Source organism: Ctenocephalides felis, unplaced genomic scaffold, assembly GCF_003426905.1.
Source record: "Ctenocephalides felis isolate EL2017-DRISC unplaced genomic scaffold, ASM342690v1 CF-g0.4_SCAFFOLD_01170, whole genome shotgun sequence".
NCBI lineage: Eukaryota > Metazoa > Arthropoda > Insecta > Siphonaptera > Pulicidae > Ctenocephalides > Ctenocephalides felis.
The window spans coordinates 27,941,434-27,963,342 of record NW_020537324.1 but is presented as its reverse complement, the minus strand read 5'-3'; the positions used below and the strand labels follow the sequence as shown (position 1 = coordinate 27,963,342).

General features: G+C 31.4%; 2 protein-coding genes across 2 annotated transcripts in view; one reads left to right on the top strand and one right to left on the bottom strand.

Annotated features, from left to right (window-relative positions):
- Nucleotides 1-5,509: 5,509 nt before the first annotated feature.
- LOC113365744 (scaffold attachment factor B2-like) lies at nucleotides 5,510-20,086 on the bottom strand. The gene is given in 12 exon segments (XM_026607279.1): nucleotides 5,510-5,942; nucleotides 6,052-6,242; nucleotides 6,537-6,696; nucleotides 7,074-7,444; nucleotides 11,562-11,836; nucleotides 13,547-13,687; nucleotides 13,690-14,192; nucleotides 14,263-14,300; nucleotides 15,667-15,892; nucleotides 17,686-17,878; nucleotides 19,362-19,703; nucleotides 19,961-20,086. Coding segments are annotated over 12 exon segments (2,976 nt in total). The 3' UTR covers nucleotides 5,510-5,532.
- Nucleotides 20,087-21,027: 941 nt separating this feature from the next.
- Nucleotides 21,028-21,909, top strand: part of LOC113367029 (zinc finger protein 436-like) — a 2,044-nt gene continuing 1,162 nt past the window's right edge. Inside the window, 3 exon segments of the mRNA XM_026608659.1 lie at nucleotides 21,028-21,069; nucleotides 21,072-21,819; nucleotides 21,822-21,902. Coding sequence (XP_026464444.1) covers nucleotides 21,028-21,069; nucleotides 21,072-21,819; nucleotides 21,822-21,902 — 871 coding nt within the window.

Sequence of the window (21,909 nt, the reverse complement as noted above, 5' to 3'; positions counted from 1 at the left end):
AATTAGTCGAAAAACTATTGATGCCTTCAACAGAGGCTACAACGACGACGTTTTGACCGGTCTGTTTCTGCACTATGAAAACCACTTTGTGCATATGGTTGAGGTAAAATAACACAAAAATAGAATATGACAATGATAAAGTTTTGTACGTTAAGGAAGCAAGAAATTATTCAAATAATATATTCCTTGTGAAAGGGAAGCGAAGAAGGAATAACAAAACACTTGGAACTGCTGATGAAGACGAATGAGAAAAGTGAGTTTATTGGAAAGGCCAAGATCCTAATGTTCTACCATCATAACACAGGTGAATAAAATATCGATATTTGTACATAATTAATTATTACACTAATTGTAAGTATCATAGCTTTTGTTGCATCTAGGAATTTCGTTGTAATGATTTTGCTTGGCAACAATAAATATTTAATTCAATAGTTTCCAACGTTCGCAGTGTTTCGCCACCTAATTTTCTTGGCAAGGGAGGTTGACAAAACAAACATGAAATATCACGTGAAGGGGTATAGTAAAATATAACGTGTATTTGTTTTTAACCTGTATTTAAAAAAAAACACTTAAAAAAATTCCAAAAATTTCGGAATTTTTTAGGTGCTAAAATACGTATTATCACTTCACTCAATAAGTTCGTAGAATAACTAAGAAAAACTCATTTTTTTGTTAAAATTCTTTTTTCTTATTCAATATAGTTTTCTTCGAAAACGATATACCAATTATAGCGACCTTCGAACTTTTCGAAACCATTTTTGTAGTACGATTTGTACTTAGCACAAAATTCGGCCATCGTCTCATAATTTGGCAAAAATTTCTTCAGAGCGAGCATCCTTTTGAGATCTGAGAACTGGATATGGTCGCTAGGGAATCTAGAGAATATAGTGAGTGGAAAAGCGATTCGGAGCCTAATTCATGTTTTTTTGGCCACTGTTAGTACGAATTTGTGACTTGGTGAGTTATCCTGATGGAGCAGCACGGTTTTCTTTCTCAAATGGGGTATTTTTACGATTTTGATCTTCAAATGTTTCAATAACGTTATACAATAGCCACTGTTGATGGTCCAGCCTTTCGCAAGATAGTTGAAGAAGATCATTAATTGTGAATCCCAAAAAAGCTGATGCCGTAACCTTACCAGCTGATTGTTTGCATTTTTTTGGTCATCGTGTCTAGTCCACTCGGCTAGCTGTCTATTTGACTCCGGAATATAGTGTTGAAGCCAGGTCATATCCATGGTGACATATTGATGCAAAAACTCGATTAAACAGCTCCAAATACTCTTACGAAACATCAACACGTAATACTTTTGGTCAAATGTGAGTTTGTGCGGCACTCATTTAGCACAGAGGTTTTTCATATTCAAATATTTGTGAACGATATGTCCAACAGGTTCCATTCATATCTGAAGGGTGTCAGCTATATCAGACTTTTTACTTTTCGGTTTTCCAAAACGTTTCGGTAGACTTTTTGGTATTTTCCAGTGTAACCACCTCTATTGACCTTCCAGAACGTTCAGCATCGTCAATGTCTGTATGGAATAAAATCAGCAAACGACTTCTCCACCATTCGTCTCGATTTGGGACAGTCCAGATAACACTTATCAAGCGATACTTTTGCAGCAATGGTATTGTTACCCATCAAAAAGCAATGATGAATCCCACGAAATTGCTTTGAATTCAGGTTTCGAAAAAATCTAAAGTAGCGTCACTTGAACCTCCGTAACTTGTAAACTAATCGTCGGATTGTCATGAAATTTGGACATATATCTTCCTAAAGTTGTTGCCTCCTACAAATCTTATGGATTATTACATAGCTACATCATCTATGTGTTATCCTACGGACTTATTGAGTGACGTTATATGTTCGTTAGTGGAGTGAGGGCAATTCTAAATAACACCACGTATCACTAATCGGAAGGGAGGGTCAAAAATCCCTAAAAATCCAGTACGTGATTAATGGACGGTCATCCCCATAAATACTCTAATTCATAACAAGTTAATTCCATAAATAATATATTTTTTAGCGATTTTTTCCACGATGGATATCAGTTGCCGGTAGACCACCTACACTTATCGCAAAACCAAATCCTTCCTGCGATACAGAACAACTTGGAAATCACGTCCTGACCGTATTTTCGAAAATGTACAATCTAGCTGGATATTTTCGGGAATGTCTCGAAAAGTCTGCAGTAAGTTGATAGTAGATCGAAATATCGAAATTATATGATATATTGATCAAGTAAATCAAGTTTTTATACACATCGGGACATTCGTGCAACTAACTTTTCTTTTTCAAGTAAAATGTTATTTACACCTAGTGTTATGATTGGTATGTATCAGTGTTTACTTTATAACAAACAAACATTTTTTTGATAGAATTAGATAAATAATTACTTACATAGTGGTTTTTCTAAAGTAAAAGTTTTAATACTTTATTCATTATAATTAAATTTTATATCAAAATAATTTACAGTATAACGCCATTAAACAATATAAAAATTTCGAACTATTATACAGTAAATAGTGATTCAAGAAATATCCTAGAAATTCAATTAATAGCAAACACCCAATTTTACTATAAAATACTTAGAAATTTATTTATCCATTATCCAGGAAGAATTAAGAGACGCAATTAGTACCGTATCAGAAAAATGTTCTTCATTTTTGCCAGAAATAGTATTGATAGAATTTTTATTGGATCATGACGATATTCCTGAACTGAGAGAGCATGCAGGGCTCTATAAAATAATAGATTTTCCGAAGTCTTTCGAAGGTAATAATTTTTCTCTTGGATTTTCTTCGCATATAAATTATATGTAATTATTATTACAGAATCTGTGTGGCCTATTCCAACTGACTTTGTGCCATATAATGTATTTGAAGGACAATGAAATAAAAAATCAACAAAGTGAAGAGGTGGTAAAAGTCTCGATTCTGCAAGCATTAATTCTTAAATAAAATTTCTATTAAGTATCATTATTTTATATTATTTAAAGTTCCAAATTTAATTAAATATTTTTGATTCCACCAATTATTTTTAACTGTAGTTGTTAGTGGAGTAGCAATTTTCCTTGGCAAGTTGCATGGACTTATAATAACCTTAATAAAATTCAGAATTAGCTATTTAGATACAATTTTCAACTGTTTATTTAGAAAATAAATTTTTAAGAGTTAATCGAAGTTATTTTCAAAATTGATGTTTTTCAAATAGGGATATAATTATTGTACTGCACAAACACGCCCTTGTATGCCTCAAAAAGCGCGGCTCATTATTAGAAACGCTAATGATTTTTTAGATAATAAAAAAATCACCACAATTAAAAAAGAAACCCCTGTCCGTGTACAAACTGATATCTTGCTATTGGTTTCTAAATTTTCAATCTTGCACTTTTCTGCTAAATTTAAAGAAACGGCTCGGCCGATAGTCTCGCAAACATAATCACGCGATTTTTTTTTATCGAGTTTCATCAGGTTTTTGAAAACCGCTTACATAAACACATGCACACATACTGGTTGCAATTTGTTCTCAAATCATTCAAAATTAATTTGAATTGATTTGAACTAAGAAAACAAAATTAACAAGTCCGCAAAAACTAACTTCTTCGAAGTTAATAACAAAGTGTCTCTTATATTAGGTTTATTGAATATTCTTACATTCTTATTTTTATTCTGTTTAATATCTTACACTAAAACTTCAATCTCTCTGTTTAACTGTACACTTAAATAACAAGAAATAAACTAAATTATATAAACTGAGTAAGCCCGATAAATTAATTCTCTATATATATTTTTTAATATTTCCTTATTGAAGACATACTGTATCTGTCACCATATGTGTTGGAACTTCCCATAATGGAATTTGGTGAAACACCAGGTGGATATAACGGTGCACGCGACCATCTGAAACAAAAAGTATGACTAGGATTGTGTTTATTGTACACTTTTATGGTCCACTAGCATTTACTTTGCTCTAATTATTTTATATGAATAATTTATCAAAACATGCAAACAATACACTAAAATTATATGAAAAACCTCCCAAAAAACAAACAAATAAATTCTACTTACTTCTAAAAAAATATTGCTACAATAAATTAGTTTTGTGTATGATAAAATAAGTTTGTTTAAATGATTCGTTACGCAATTGGAAGTTTTAAATAGGATTTAAGGGTATTAAAATGCAGTATTAATATAGCATTAAGGGCAGCAAAAAATATCTGGCAAATATTAGATTCAGAGATTAGGAAAAGACAAACTGCTAATATCATGTTGAAATGGACCACTAAGTTTCAAATTATATATAATAGTTTAAATACATGAAGGCTATATACTTCAAGTAATTTTTCTAAGAAATACTAAACCCCGCGTTAGAATTATCTTATAAAATACTTTATTCAATTAAATTTGAAAAATAATGTATCGACCACTGAATATTTAAATTTGAACAATTTATCACAGAAACTATTGTTGAAAATGATTAGAATTCATGCAAATTCTTGTGTATTCATGTGATGTGCAAATAATGCTGTATGATAAAATCTTAACCTTCCGCTAGTCCGCATGGGTAAAACTTAATTTTTAACGAATAGGATCGTATATGTGGATATTTATTTAAAAAACGGATATAAGTGATTATCTATTTTTGATCTACATCATTTTTAAGGCAATCTGAACATCTAAAAGAATAATATTCAGAATTTTTTTTAAGACAATGCATTGGGAATGAATGACGGTAAAGTTTATTATTCGTGCAGACTAAGAGTCCGTGTGCATGTAGCGGAAGGTCAATATTGAATCTTATCGCCTTTGTGGAATAAAATTACATTTACTTTAACATCAACATATATGTTTCCCTCTATGTGTACTACATTTTGCGTAATAAAAGCTCGCAAAATCAAACTGTATTAGTATATTAAATAACATTGCAACTAAGACAAAAATATTAAGGTATGTTTATACACATATATACAAAGTATGTATACACACATACAAAGTACCTGTTAGTTCTTTGTTCTTTTTACTTGAATGATTGAAATAGAATTGTGCATAAAAATCAAATTTAATGAATTTTATTTACTATGTTCATTAATTCACAATACATTTCATTAATTTGAAAATATCGAACATAATAAATGGAACAAGCTTTTAACAAGTTTGAAGACATTGGGAGATATATAAGCAGGTGTATCAATGTAGGATGAATGAATGTCATAGCATGTAAAATGTACTGTTTAAGAACTTCCATTAATATCCATAAATTCTACAACTTATGAAATGAGAGTTTATAGCAGAATGTGATGTTATCAGCAGCAATATCACAAAAAAATGTATAAGATATCTCCCAAAAACGCACTGAAGTTAGATGAAACAACATAATATAAACATCAAAAGATTATTAAGACATGTATAACAATATTATAGTTCACCAAAGAAAACAGAGTTTGAATTTAAATAAGCATGTATCTCAGATTTAAAATACAATTAATTATACTCACATAGAACACAAAATTCATTAAAAATAAACTACAACTTAATAATAACTACTTTTCTGGTATGACGACACTTGTCTCTGAACATTGTTATTTCGTGCCTGGGGCATCGTCTTACTGAGATAGTCCCTGGTGAAGGTATTAACAGTTACATTACCCTTGCCAGCCATACCGCTGACCGGATGGCCTTGTTTGTAAATGCTGACATATCTCTCTTCATACCTGTCATTTGAGGATGAATTGTCCACTTGGCGCCATGTAGATGATTGATTTTGGGATGAAGGTTTTGATCGAGAATCATTTGCCCATGGATTATTTGTAACCATATTCTGACCAGAGCCCATGCCTGACCCCGAAGAGCTCATCCCACCACTGCCATAAGGCTTTGAAGAAGATGATCCACCCCCAGAGTGCCATGATGAATTGGGTCGATCACTATAACGCCCATTATCTACACAAGTAAATTATTTCGGTAATTAATTACTTAATTCTATATTTGGTAAAACTGACTTTAGTCAGATTGGCATATTTGCTAGGAATATTGCATATTCACTCTGTACCTTTCATACTACTATCAACATATCGGCGTTCTCTGCTATTGCCGCGAACTGCCATTTTTCCTCCTGAAGAAGATCTGTGATCAGGAGTCTCTACAGGTCTTCGGCCTGCATCTCTGTCCCCTCCACCACCCCTGTAAGACATGCCTGATCCGCGATCGGAAGGTCTATCGGCTGAACGATCGGCATAACGACTACAAGTAAAAAGTATTCATGAATAGTTTTATATGGCACCTCAATTATATGTGCTCTAACTGATGGTGAGTTAAACTCGATTCAAGAAAGTATATTATACACTGTAACCAGTGCTCAAAAGAGCAATTTCATCTTCACATCTAATTTTTCATCTTTATTGCCAAGTAAAGATATCTTTGCTCCATATGAAGAAGTTAAAAAGAAAGGAAAGAGTAGTTAGAAAGAAAATTAAAAAGGAAGAGTTCGAAATTATAAAGTATTACTTAAAATTGCACTATATTAATTTTAATTACCTAGAATCCTTTGAACGTGATGATTGCATAGGTCCACCAGAACCTGAATCTTGTCTTGAATTTATATCAGAGTTATCCCTGCCACGATCATCATAATTTTGGCCTGGATATTTCATAAGATTTCCTTGATGAGATGATGAATGACCTGAAACAGTTTTATCTACAAAATATATGAAACAATAAAATGATAACAGTCAAAAGTTTTAAAATGTTGAATGATTAGTACAAAAGTTAAAACTAACCAAAGACCATACCCCAAGATGCAAAAAATCAAAATAATATATGAACAGTCAAGAAAATGAAATTATGTATTATTATACTATAAATATGAAAAAAATTTTGTGAAAAACATTTCATGAGTTTTAGAGAATGATTGCAAAAAAAAATAGTGACCTGAAAATAGTGATATTTAAAATAAATTAAAGATTTTCAATATACATGCAATATAAATATGAAACTAAAATTTTTAGTTTTTTTGATAGCAAATTAAAACATATAAAATCAATATGAAAAAGAAGCATGATGCATGATTATTACCGGACTTACTGGGATGCATCATATGTCCACCACTTCCACTAGAGTGCCTGGGCATTATATCAAAGTCAGAGCCGCGTTTAAAATCACCGCCAGCGCCCCGAGCATCGTTCTTTCGTATGTCATCGCGCTTTCCGCCGTAGTCTCGCTTTTTAGATGACATTAAATCGCTAGATTCTCCGTAATTTCCTGCCCCTGATCTACTTTGTCCCGGGCCCCCAACATTGGTGGACACTTGATCAAATCGCGGTGGTGGTGGTGGTTCCATTCTGCGCTCGCCCAAAGTTGGACGCTTTCGATCGTCGTGACCGGGAGGGTATGGATCACGACGGTCTAATGCTGATCGTTTAGCGGCCATTCGAGCCTCTTCTATCCTGCAAAATAAGTATTACAGATATTTGTATTACAATGATATTTTCATTAATACTTTTGCAGAAAATCTAAGAAGTTGTTTGAAGTAAAACTTCTTTAGGCGCGACTAGGGTGTAAACGCGTACAAACACTAGCAGTCAATGAATGTATGTTAATTTTGATTACATGAAATTCTTCAAACACAATTACATGATGAGTGAAGTTGCAAAAACAATATTTGTTTAAGCGTTGTTTAACATAATCCACTGTGTGAACGAATATAATAAAATTTATTAATCAGCAATTACTTAAATAAAGTAAGGTTCATTTCTAAATGCTAATTACAATCTCAAACCGATCATGTCATATTTGAAGTATGACTTTAATTACATTATTGTTTTTAAGTATTATACATATTTCAATGCTATTATAATTTATGATTTATCATTATATAAATGTGTATAGTGGTTGACACTAATAAATGTGTACATCATGAGTGTTACCATATTACTAATAAACATTATTCAAAATTGTTATATGATGTATTTATTTTTACTTAAATACTAGCAAATAAGTTTTACTTCAATCGCGTGTGAACCTTACGCGCACTCTTTTTTTTATATATCTGATATAATACAGATAATTTAATTGTATTTGCAAACATAGCGACTATTTTCATTAAATTTTCGTCATCGAATCTAGCCCGTGCGGTCATATAATTATTAGCATCTAGAAAAATGAAAAACTGCCTAAACTATGGACTAAGTGTTTAGATAATCTGTTCTTAGTACTTATCTAAATTACATGTCTGAACATGCCCTAGTTTAAAATATCTGTTTTATTTATCTGTGTTCATATAATCTGTTGATTATATTTTTATTACAATATGATTTTTTTGCCCTAGAACAAAAATCCAGAACAAAACAGAGGAGAAAAATAATTACTCCAGAAATAATTTGGAGAATAAAATTCTTAATACAGAAATCTATATGGCATACTTGTTGCCTTCATTCGAGGCATCCTCAATATGGGCACAACATACTTACTAAATATGCAAGAACAAATTTTGCTAATGTTCTCAATAGAAAAATATTTAACCAAAAAATTTTGATTGGACATTTAAAGTAATTGACCCTTAGAGGAAAGACTGAAACTCAAAGAGATTAATAATTTTAGAGTAGTTTTATACCCGACAAAGGCATTGAGTGCAGTACCAGTTGCTAAAAAGGAACAAAAATATGTACATAAGGGATTCTGAATTAAGGTTTACAATATTCTTCAACAAAACGAGATTTGTAAGAGGAGGCAAGCAACGATATAATTAATCTAAATTTGTAATAAATTTAGACAAATACAAGGGCAGTGTTGATCACGCTAATTAATATGCCACCAGTTACTTGCAAAATTACCCAAAGTGCTAGCGATTTTTTTTAATACTTTCAAATGCATTCACATGTACATTTTATATGCAAAGGGTGAAAAAAGCTATTGCCGTATGTAAAGTTTGTGAAACGATTATTATACGAATTCCGAGATCGTCCAGACTTTCAAAAATTCAAATTTTCGCACAATTCGTGATTTCATAATGTAAAATTTTCATTTCTTTAGCTAAATCTGTTAATTATTATATGTATTAAATAATTCTGTAAAAAAAACTAATTTATTGCAACTTTATCATTTTGTTGATGCAAAGGGTTAACTTCTCAAACATGAACATAATTCAAAAAATGCATGATATAAAAAAATGCAAAATAAATAATTTAAATTCAATTGGCATCATAAATAAAAATCAATAAGGCATCTGATACGGAAGCTTTGCTGAGTTACTGTCAGGTTGACAACTATGTAAGTGTGGATATTTCTCTATCAATGACGTTTTTTTTTCTTAGGAAAATCAATAACACTTTTTTCATTGTACTAAATATAAATATATTTCTTTCTGAAGTGAATTGTCTATTTTAATCACTTTTTGTCATCTTTCAAGCAGCATTATTGCCTCATTTCATAAAACTTGTGGATTTTATTAGCAAAAAACTGAATCAAATACAATTTGAAACCATCATTATTACTGATCTAGTTTTAAATTCAAGGAATTTGGTTAAGACCGGAACCGAAAGTTATCAAATGGTGTAAGATCAGGACTATATGGTAGATATGGCAAAACATTTCAACCAAGCTCCAATAAATTTTGTCGAGTGGCCAAAGATATTTGATGTCAATAATTGAATAAATCACCGTTACAATATGTTGATTTAGGCTGCTTTTTTCAGTTTCATATTTTATTTCCTAAGTTGTTCGATGTAGATATAAGAAATCATTATTTGGTTATTGATAACAGTTCAAAGTAGACAATTCCTTTTTGATGAAAAAATCACCTGAACGAAATTTGGCAAACTAATTTTGACACTGACGTTTTCTTAAAATGCTTAGTCACCATAAACAGGCATAACTTCTTGTGAGTGTAAGATGTCTTTTTTATCTTTGCAAAACTTAAAACTTTTATATTTGATTTTCCAATAAATGCCAAACAAAAACTACCAATTTGATCAAAAAAATCTTTTTCACAGATTGACAGCTGAATTGTACTATCGAATAACAAAAAGTATTTTATATTTGCATTATTTTAAGGGGTTACATGGGTTTCACGGTTTCAAAAATTTATAGTCTTATTAAGTTCAATAACATCTCTACCGACTAATAGTTGTGAAGATGCAGGCATGAAAAGGTGGACGCTCAAGGTCCACCTTTATTGTCTCTTAACAAAACTATGTTTTCAAAGACGGTTGTCAAGATTTCTGGCAAACTGCTCAACTGATCTTGATGAAATTTTACACAGGTCTTTGAGATATCATTTATAAAGTCTTGAACAAAGAATTGTTTTTTTAATTACAACTATTTAAAAAAACAAACAAAAATCGAGAAATTTTAATTTTATAAAAACGTCTGCTGCCAAAAATCCTATTTTCATTTTTTGTCAGTTCAGTTCATTGTCTTTACTAAAACACGTATTTTTTATTTTTATTTGAAATGATCCTGAAAGAAGTTCTGCTGACAACGCGGAGACAACTTTTTTCCGAAGGACTGCCGGAAATGGCGACGTAATGACCTCCATTTTGATATTTTTTTTGAAAATTTTACAAAATGTTTATTAAATATGTATTTACAAAAAAAAACTAGTGGGGTGGGTGGCATCGTGCCTTAAGGCAAATTGCTGGAACTTCCCGTACCGTAACGAAATGTTCGAGGATTACTGAATGTTTTCAAATAGATTATTATAAATATTGTAACATTGTCTAACATTTATAAATATTATATAAACTGAATTGCAGAGTTGAAATTTGTAAAGTATATTAGAACTACAGTCAGAATTAAAAATAAATATTTTCGATATACAAAAAACTAAAAATGGGACAAATTTTTTTTTTCCAAAATCGATTATTTTGTTAAGACAAGCAGAAAGTTCTTTGAATCATTTAAATCGGACGCTTAGTTCTCTCAAAAACTGACATTTTTCACATATTTAGCTCCGTATCTTCAAAATGGCTGGGCCTGCCTTTGCCAAAAACTAATAAACACTTCTCCCAATCATTACTAATTGAATGTTTTTTAGATCATTCAAATCGGATACTCCGTTCTCTCAAAAATACGATTTCTATTTTCTGCACTCTTTGCTCCGTATCTCCGAAACGGCTGGACCTGCCTTTGCCAAAAACTAATCAGCTCTTTTCCCTATCAATAGGAATCGGATGTTTTTTGAACCATTCAAATCGGTTGATCCGTGCGCCCGAAAACGTGACTGGAAATTTGTATCCATACATACACACACACACACACACACATCCATTTTTTCTGAAGTACGCCAAAACGTTCAGAAACCTTCAAAACGTCGAGAAATGTAAAAATTTTCAATTCCGATTTTCGGCCCATTACAATAACTTACCCTACGGGAAGTTAAAAAATACATTAAAATCTTTCATTTTTTACATGTAAAAAAATTATTGAAAGGCCGTTTTTTGCCCGAGAAAACCCATGTGACCTCTTAAAAAACGGTTCAATTAAAACCATTTAAGAGTGCAAGCCGCATTTAATTAGTCGCCATACCTAATTAATGAGTATTATGAATGATTACTAGATACTAACTTCATCTGTTGTCTCTTGAGTTCCATGCGTTCGAACTCGAGTCGCTCCCGCTCCAACTTCTGGCGCGTTCGTTCCAGTTTCAGTATTTCAACTCTCTCGCGTTCAATCTTCTCGCGTTCGCGTTGCAACTTCTCGCGCTCCTTTGCCAAACGGGCAGCTTCTTCCCTCTGCCAACGCTCAACTTCACGATTCCGTTGTTGTTCTTCTCTCCGTTTGCGTTCCTCTTCACGAAGGGCGCGCTCTCGGTCCCGAATTCTTTGCTTTTCACGCTCAGCCTAATAATAAGTAAAAAAAATGAAAAATATGATAAAGAATTTTATTAATTAAATTAACCGTCCGGTCAATAACCGGGTACCCGGGTATCCATTTCATGTTGCAGGTAAAATATATTAACTACTACTTAAAAAATTTGTATGGCCATCCGGATCCCCAAAGTTAAAGTAAATTTAACACTCATTTTTCGTAAAAAAAAATTCAATTCAATTATTTAATAAAAGTTATTAACAATCCAATTTGATATCCCCTCCGTTCAATAACCGGGTACCCGGGTACCCACTACGATTAATACCTGTTAATAACATGTTTATACACCCTGGAAAGACTGTTTATTATAGTATTTAGATAATTTGATTTTTAACAATATAGTTTGTGATTTTTTTCTATTTAAACAATAATTATAAACAATTGCAATTATAATAAACTAGAGAAACGTAGCATATCGTAGTTGTAATGCAATGTTTATCACAAATAGGATTCTTACATACCGAACGGCGGATTTGCGCCGTTTTTTTAATTCACTTTGAAGGCATTTGTAGCATACACCAGTAATTTTTTTTCTCCCAGTTGAATCGCGTTGTGTCTGAGGTGTCAAGAATACCAATGATGATGGCTGCACATTTGGATTGGCAGCTTGCCAAAAACAGATTCAATTGCTACTTTCGTTGAGAAATGCCTCATAGTTTCTGCATTATGCGAACGACTTTCAACGAATGGAGTACAGATTGTCTGCCCAATTGCCTATAAAATAATCATCCTTCATACGATTTTTAATAAGCATTTTGTTATTCTCATAATACAAAATATATGTTGCAAGGCTGGCAATGTCGAGAATATTGTAGAAAAACGCAAAGGCCACCTTTTGGTAGACCTTTTTGTGGTCTACCAAGCATTTTATCCATCGTGTCTACTCCAGCCATAGACCAGTTATAAATCATTAATTTTTGCTTCATAATGCATTGGTGATAGCAAAAGTATTACTTTGTTTTTTTTGGCACATAGCTACATAGCGCAACTTTATCGTGAAAACACCGCAGATAATTCTTCTCGCGTTTTTGATACAGCCATTTCTGGTGAAATGTAAGCTTTATTTTTCTTCAAAGTGCCAACAATTGTCAAGTCCCAAGATAGTAACAATTTTGCCAGTGAAAGACTAGTGTAGTAATTATCCATTGTGATGTTTCTATCGGATCCTTTATAAGGCACCACTAAGTCCTTGACGACTCTTTCATCTTTTGATTTTCCAGTGTAAAGCTGTCCAGTAAGTGGATACGAATTTTCAGCATCACATATCCACCATACTTTAATTCCGTATTTAGCTGGTTTTGACGGAAAATACTGAGTAAATCTAGTTGGATCTCTGTATGGATATCCTTGCTCGTCGATTGTCAGGTTTTTAGAAATATCGTTTGACCAGGTGTTCTGCTATTATTATTTCTATGAGGACTATAAACTGTATCACTATAGCCATTTTATATGCAACATAGCAAGCTTACACATAAAAAAAATGTAATTCAGTGTACTAATGACTTATAATTCTACCACACTATACGTGGGTACCCGGTTATAGAACGAATGGTGAAAGTTTGGTTATTGACCGGACGGTTAAATTAGTGGCAATTTTAAAGAAGCAAACAAAAATTTTCGATAATGATTTATGAAGCCAGAAATAAACAAAAAATCAAAATTATTAGATATTAAATACTCACTCTAATTTGCTGAAAGGATAAAACTTGCATCTTGCGTTCCCTTGAAGTATCTGATTTTAATTTTCTACTTCTTGGAGAGCGATCGCGATCCCTTGACTTTGAACTAACTTTAGAACGAGATTTTCTTGATGAACTTCTGTCCTTGTCTTTGCATCTGTTTTGGACTCACTTTTTGCCTTCTTATTTTTATCTCCTTCAGTAGTCTTTTCAGATTGATCTTTTGCTCCCTCAGCAGATTGCACCGTTCCATTTGTTGCAGAAGAAGTATCACCAGATTTATTTTCTGTTTTCACTGACTTTTCAGCACTGTCATTTTTAGAACTATGTTCAACATCAGCTTTTCCAGACTCTTTTTTAGCAGGAACGGCATTGTCGGACTTTGCCCTCTCTACTGAAACCATTCTCCCATGCAACTCCGTTCGATGAAGATGATGAATACATCTAGTAGCATCTTCATTAGTAGCCATTGTCACATAACCATAGCAACGAGCACCAGGTGTTCTTGCATTAGTCACAACTTTGGCTCCAATCACTTTTCCATATTTGGAGAATACTTGTTTCAGATCAGTGGCACGAGTGCTGCTTGCAAGACCACTCACCCACAAATTCCGGCTGGTACTACTATTGCTCGACTTTTTCTGAGAATCTGGAATCAAATATGTATAGTGTAAACTTGATGTATTTGAATAAGATAATTTATATAAGCTATTCAATACCTTTATCGTCTTTTCCCGTAGATTTAGAAGGTGTTGAGCTACAAAATATAATTATTGTTAAATTCCGATATGTAAATTACAATATTCTCATGATAATTGATATAATTAAGATTCATATTGTTTTAGAAATGATGTAAAATATAATGAACGTCCAAGAATATCTATATTTTTTTTTACATATATAATATGTGGTTAATGCAAAAATAATTTTCATCAGATTATCAATTATGCAAATATTGGTAGTAATGATAGAATTGGTGATAGATTTGTGAAAACAAATTGATTTTCCATATGATAAAATCAAATGATAAATGTGATAGTAAAAAGTGTTCATGAAAAATTATTTTTGCATATATCCCACACATATAAAAAAGATAGAGCTAAAATTTATAGTGCATATCTTATATAATGAAAATATAAATGTAATAACCTCCATGACAAAAAGTCTTATATATTGGTTAAATTTATTCTAACAGATTTTACTGCTTACATTAACAAATTTAAATAAAAAGTTACTGTAAAACTTGATCAGATAATACATACAATTAAACGATACCATTAGCATTTCTTTGATCATGAAAGTCACTACTACATATATTCCAAAAAAAGAATTGAAATAATTTTTAATTAGTTTTCATGTATATTTTGATATATACTGTTCAGCTAGAATATATACGCCTATACATGTGCATATATATATATATATATATATATATATATATATATCATCATACACATACATATATATACACATATATCCATGTATGCAAATTGTGCAAAAAATTAAATATTCCTAATAAATAATTAGAATTAATTTCAGACAGAATTCCACCATAAAATAGTTTCATTTACGTTGGGAATACGTTTTCGGGATGAATTGTTTTTGAAATGACACACAAATGCATTATTAATAAAGGCCAACACTGATCAAAAAAGTTTTGCACATCTGATATAGCTCCTGGTGCTAGCTGGCATATTCTTCACTCCCTTGAAGTTTGTTGTTACATCTTGAACTTTGTGTGACTGCGGTATTTTGGGTAGATCATTTATCTTGAAGTTAGAAATAACTCTTGAAGCAAAAAAGGAAGTCTTGACAGATTTTCTTGAAGCATCTTGAGTAGAACCACACCCTCAAATACAGTAGTAAGATGTTCCACAGCCTCAATCCAAAATTATAGTGCAAAACTTTAATGAAAAGTGCTAGCAAACTAGACAAAATGATTTTACATCACCGTTGGTGCCCAAAGCAATCATGAGACACTGAAACGCCTTACCGATGTCTCCGGCAAACTTGGTCAACAAAATTTTCTTCATTTTCCAGTGATTGTTAAACAAATATGATACAAACTGTCAGGATAAAACTGAATAGTGCAGGCATCAACAGAGGCATCTTATTGAACCAACCTAGAAGAAACGGCATCAAGCTGCTGGCTTTTGCTATCAGTAGTTTCATCTTCATTTTTCTTCTCTGCTGCTGATACTGTGCTACTATCCCCACACTCCTCACTGATCGACACATCACCAGTTTGCCCTTGATTATTTTCTTCCTTCAATGATGACCGAACATCTTTAGCCGACACCTGTTCTTGCATGACACTGTTTGACGAAGATTTTGACTGCTTTTTGGCATCTAGGTAACAGAAGCTCATTTCATAAAGATTCAGCCAAATCATGAAATATTCGTGTAGCAAAAAAAAACTGCAACATGTATGTGATGAACTCCAAACACAAAAATGCTTAAAATTCACATTATAAACATACAATTTATTTACTAAAATTATGCAATGCAGGTTTGCATGATGTAAGATAGCATTTACTTTAAAATATGTAAAATTGTGATTGCAAAGTTTACACAACACAAAATGTAAAACTTTTTAATTGTTAAATGCTTTTTTAAGATTAAAATGCACATGATTAGGTAAAATAATAATAGTCTGTGAATACAGTTAACTTTACAGTCTTAATAAACAGAAGTGACTTTCTTTCTTAACCATTTACCATAGTAAATAATAGTTTATAATTCTTCCACCAACTTGTTGAATGAAATAATCATATGAATCAGAATCATAATCCTTACTTTATAACTTCATTTTGAGCATCCATATTCATCATTTGTTTCACTTTGAATGATCTTCTATCCAGAATGTAAGCTTCCTCCGAAATCTTCTAATTCCAATTATTGTTTTAGTAATTATTAGCTTCAAAATCAAATAAGTTGTTGATCAAAATTGTGTGAAACATTTATAGAGATATCCTTATTCGAATATAAAAAATTCTTAATTAAAAATCTTGAAGTATCTGGATGTCACATATTTTTATATATGTAACTAATCACTATTAACTTATTCAATTTTCTTGTTTGATGCATCTTCATTGACAATTTTATTTCACCAATATTTTGCTTGATTATTTAAGTTTATTATGGTTTCATACTCATACTTGAAGTACACTCACAAATATTAATCAGTTTATATTTCCTTTTAATCTAATGTAATATTTCCATTCAAATTTCCATTGAATTATTCACTTTATAAAGACACAGATAATGTTCTTGTTGTTCATGATAATTTGACAGATTTATAAAAACGAATAAATAATTAGATAAAATTTGTTCATAAAAACTTTCATTTTTGGTTCCTCCATTTTCAAAATATATGTCTTAGGTAAAATCCAATTCAGAACAAAATTTACAGTTTCCTAAATATGTCAATATTCCCACATCAGGAGTGTGACAATAATATCAACATCATAATACATCGGTATTATATATCTATATTGGTAGTGTCGATATTCTACACATAAATCAACATAATTTTACACTTGCTATCCAATTGAAGATATTTGAGTATCTGCCGTTCTCCATTCATATAATTTAACTATTGATTCTTTAATTGAATTTGTATGCAACAGACTAAATTATAACCTAAGCATGTGCAATCTTATCACATATTTACATAATTAACTATAAATAAATAAAACATACCTGATGCCTTGCTACGAGGATGAGAATCTTCCTGCAAAAGTAAAATTCATTAATATTATGTGAAACAGGTATATTAATGGGCAAAGTAAATTCATTACTATTATGTAAAATTAACATATTACTGAAATAATGGCAATATGAGAGAAAAATTAAATATTTAACTTATTAAAGGAGTTTTTTAGTGTGGAAATTCAGAAGTTTTTACTTGTTTCAAAAATTAAGTATTTAAGAATATGTGTACCTTTTCCTCTGTACTCTTGTAATGTTAATAAATTATAAAAAAAATATAGTGAAAAATTGCTACCCTTTTTTATAATGAATTTAAAATGACCTAAAATTGATGCCTCTACACTAGAGAAAACCCTCCTTAATGAATCATGAGCACATGAGCAATTATCAATATTAAAAAAATCAAGTAATATCAAGATTAAAAAAAAAACTTACAGCTTCCTGTAATAATTTTTCTTCATCTTCCCCAATGGTTAAATTTATTGAATCGTCTTGATCACCTTGGTTGATATCAGGTTTATTTTCTGCTGTGTTACTTGCAGATTTAGCCTTAGTAACCAATGTTGGATGATTCAATTTTGAGCAAGCAGGGCCAGGGCGTATCTTAGATGCACAATCTTCAACCTAGAAAATGATATTTTATTAATTTAGCTGCAATCACAAGATATACATAATGTGTTGAGTCAAACATATATATATATATATATATATATATATATATATATATATATATATATATATATATCATTGTTTCTTTTCCCCAATAGTAAACCCAATAATAAAAAAACAATTTGTTTTTTTTGTATATATATATATATATATATATATATATATATAGATATATATATAGATGATATATAGAAGATCAAATATCTTGATAGTTTTTTATGTTAAAAAAAATTTGAAGTGTTTTTAAACAACCATTCAACAAAATGAAAAATAAGTTAAGAAAAAATAATTTTATTTTTATACGTTTTGAGACTTGATGTGTGCCATATATATATTTATAGATGGTGATTATAAATGACTTAAATTGGAACTATTAAATTTTAATAAAGTTGTATTCCATTTTAATCTATGGTGTTCCATGGTTTAATGGTAAAATGCATGGACACATGCAGAAGGGATTGTGAGTTTGAAGCCTGCAGTAGACAACCTGCCAATCGTGCAGCAGCAATGTCCATTTTTACTTGAAAATTTGAATCAATGCTTAGAATTAAAAATAGCCCACTTTGGGCACTCAGGTGTGTATTGGTAAAGAAAAACTTTTCACACTATTTTTTCCTGAATCAATTTGAAGATAAGGGATCGTTCAAGTATTACGTAAGCAGATTTACTACAATTATTTACCCCCCCCCCTTTGTCATCAAAAGTAAGCAAATTTCTTACCAAAAATAGGCAAAATAAGCAAATCAATAACCCCCCCGCCCCCCTATAGTGCTTACGTAATACTTGAACGGCCCCTAAACCCTTTCAACTCGGATGCCAATCTCGGAATTTGTGAGTGTATATATATATATATATATATATATATATATATATATATGTATATATATATATATATATATATATTAGGTGGTCCTTAGAAAGGTCATTTTCGAATTTCCTTGCTCCCAGGGGCTCAAATGGTTCCAAATAGATAAAAAACAATTCTCTGAAAGTTTTAGCTCTTAATATTAACGTTTAGATAGAGCGCAATTCAATCAAAGTTTTGTATGGAAATAGCACGGAAAAATTTTCAAAAATTTCAAAAGTGTTTTTTAGATGTAATTTAGCAAACTCACTTTTATGAATAAATAAAACTCATTCATTTGTTGCTAAGTTATACCTAAAACATTTTTTTTAATCTTTCAAAATGTTTTCTATGCTCTTTTCATACAAACTTTGATTGAATTGCGCTCTATCTAAACGTTAATATTAAGAGCTAAAACTTTCAGAGAATTGTTTTTCATCTATTTGGAACCATTTGAGCCCCTGGGAGCAAGGAAATTCAAAAATGACCATTTTAAGGACCACCCTAATATATATATAGGTGAGAAAGTAATTGAAATCTAATTATAGTGAAGTTCTAATTACTCAATTAGCTGAAGCATAAATAAAACCACACCTTTACTTCTAATTTTTTTAGTTCATAGTGATTGTCAGCCATTTTTTCAAATTTTTCTTCATCTTCTTCCTCTTCCTCTTCCTTAACATCTACCTGCTCCATATTTTCTTCTTTTTCAGTGTTCTCATTGGCGTCATTTTCGTCAATAGAAGCATCTAATTCATCCTTTACTACCATATCATTTGGATCAACTTCATCTGGATTAATTTCTGCATGTTCATTTTCTTCTACACACACCACATCGGTATTCAAATTTTCAGATTTGTCCATTGCTGCGTTTTCAATCTGTACACTATCAGATGTTACTTTATATTCAGAATTCGCACTTTCGTCAGACAAGGCCTATAAATATATTCCATTAGAATGTCAGCATATTCCAAATAAATTTAAAATAGCTTTTCAAATATAAAGTAAAAAGTGACTGAAAACTTTAAAACCAATATAGTACATAAAGAAAAGCAACCCGAAAAGGCTAACATGAAATCAATTACGGTAACTATAACTACGATGTCAATACGGATGTTAATGATTTTCTATTTGTAATGAGTAATTAACTAATTCAATAAAGAACACATTTATAAATCATTTTCAATACGTACTTGCTGCAATCTCTTAACAAGCACCGATTTCACTCCAGTTTTATCTAAACCACGTTTCTCTAATTCTTCACGAAGATCTGATACACGTAAATCATTCAAGTTACGACTAGTGTTATCTGACGCCATTTTATTTTATAAAGTTTTTACCTTGAATATCACTTTCATTGGAAAATATTTTTTGTCATACTAATGTGTTGAAACGTATGTATTGTTCTCCACAATAAAAAATAATCCAATGAACGATTTAGTAAATCTATGAATTCTTTTGTTTCAACGCAAAACGTTTTTAAAGTCGAGTTAAATCAAAACCAAAAGCCAAAAGCTTTCAAAGGGCGTATTTACTTCGAACTGACTTCGAACAAAACAGCGACCGGTTAAGTATTTCGTGTGTCACACACGCAGCGCTAGTGTGCCGATGTAAAATCCTAAAATCCATTGCCTTATCTATGGATCGATAGTTACGATATGATTACGATATCGATAAGTTTATGAACAACAAAAAAACTTCTTTTATCGAGCTCGATTGGCTCGATTTGGCTCGATTCCTGTATGCAGAAATCGATATTATGTGCAAAGTTTTTAATCTGTCAAATAAGGATAGGATATGGGACTTCTTAGTTTAAACATTATTTGATAAAATATGACAAATTGATAGATATAATTTGTTAAAATGAATAAATAAATGGAGTGGAAAGTTTGTATCAAGCATGTTATTGTAAGTCAATCAATTTTGTGAAAATGGTAAGTGTTTTAATTATAAAAAATTGCACAATACATTTAATTAGTATTAATTATAAAAGAGCAATAAATGATTATTTTTATTGCAGCTCACTTTAAATTCAATTTGTAAGCTGATGGTGAATGGTTCTAATACAAAATGTAGTTAAGTCAACATAAATTATATGGTGGTGGGATTTTATTTCTTGTAGAGATCACTTTGCATTCGCATGATCTAATATGTTAGAACAGCTTAAATATATGATCAACATTCTAGTCTTTTATGCCAAATTTATACATTGAATAACTCTTGCTAAATTTTTGCATTTACTATTTGAATAAGTTTAACAATGACTAAAGCCAAAGAAAAGTCTCGACCATATGAGTGTGGTGATTGTGTGGTAAACGATTTTTAGGAAAAAATGATTTGCGCAAACATAGTAGAACTCATTCAGGTGAACGACCCTTTGCTTGCAATGATTGTGGTCGCAGGTTTAGACAGGCAGTAGCTTTAAGAAATCATATAACTTGCCATCATTCTAGTAGTTTGGACGAGAAAACTGAACTATTTATTTGTGAATATTGTAAAAAGATTTTTCCTTTAAAAGAAAGACTTCGTTTACATCTCCGAGTCCATACTGGTCACAAACCTTATCAGTGTCCTAATTGCCCTATGCGTTTTGCTCGTGGTGGTCAACTCAAACAGCATTCTTATACTCACTCAGGTCTGAGGCCTTATAAATGTAAACATTGTGCTGCTACATTTACTACTTCGGGTAATTTAAAGCTCCATGTTAACAGACATTTAGAAGTTCGAGATTATACTTGCCATCAGTGCGGGAAAAGCTTTATAAGGCCAGATGCGCTGAGAAAGCATTTGACTTGTTTTCATGAAAATGTTAAGACATTTCATTGTGATATTTGTAATAAAGAATTCAAAGGGCATCTCCCACAGCATTTACGTACACACTTTCAAGAGAAACCACATGGCTGTTCTGCTTGTGGAGCTACATTTGCTCAAAGATCTCATCTCATAGTTCATCAAAGAACTCACTCTGGAGAGAAGCCCTATCGATGTCAGGTTTGTTGGAAAGCATTTGCACATTCAACAGCTTTGCGTTTGCATATTCGCAGACACACTGGTGAAAACCTTACAGGTGCAAATTGTGTAAAGAGAATACTGTAGCATTTTCACAATTGCCCCATTTGAAAAAGCACATGCTTTGTATTCA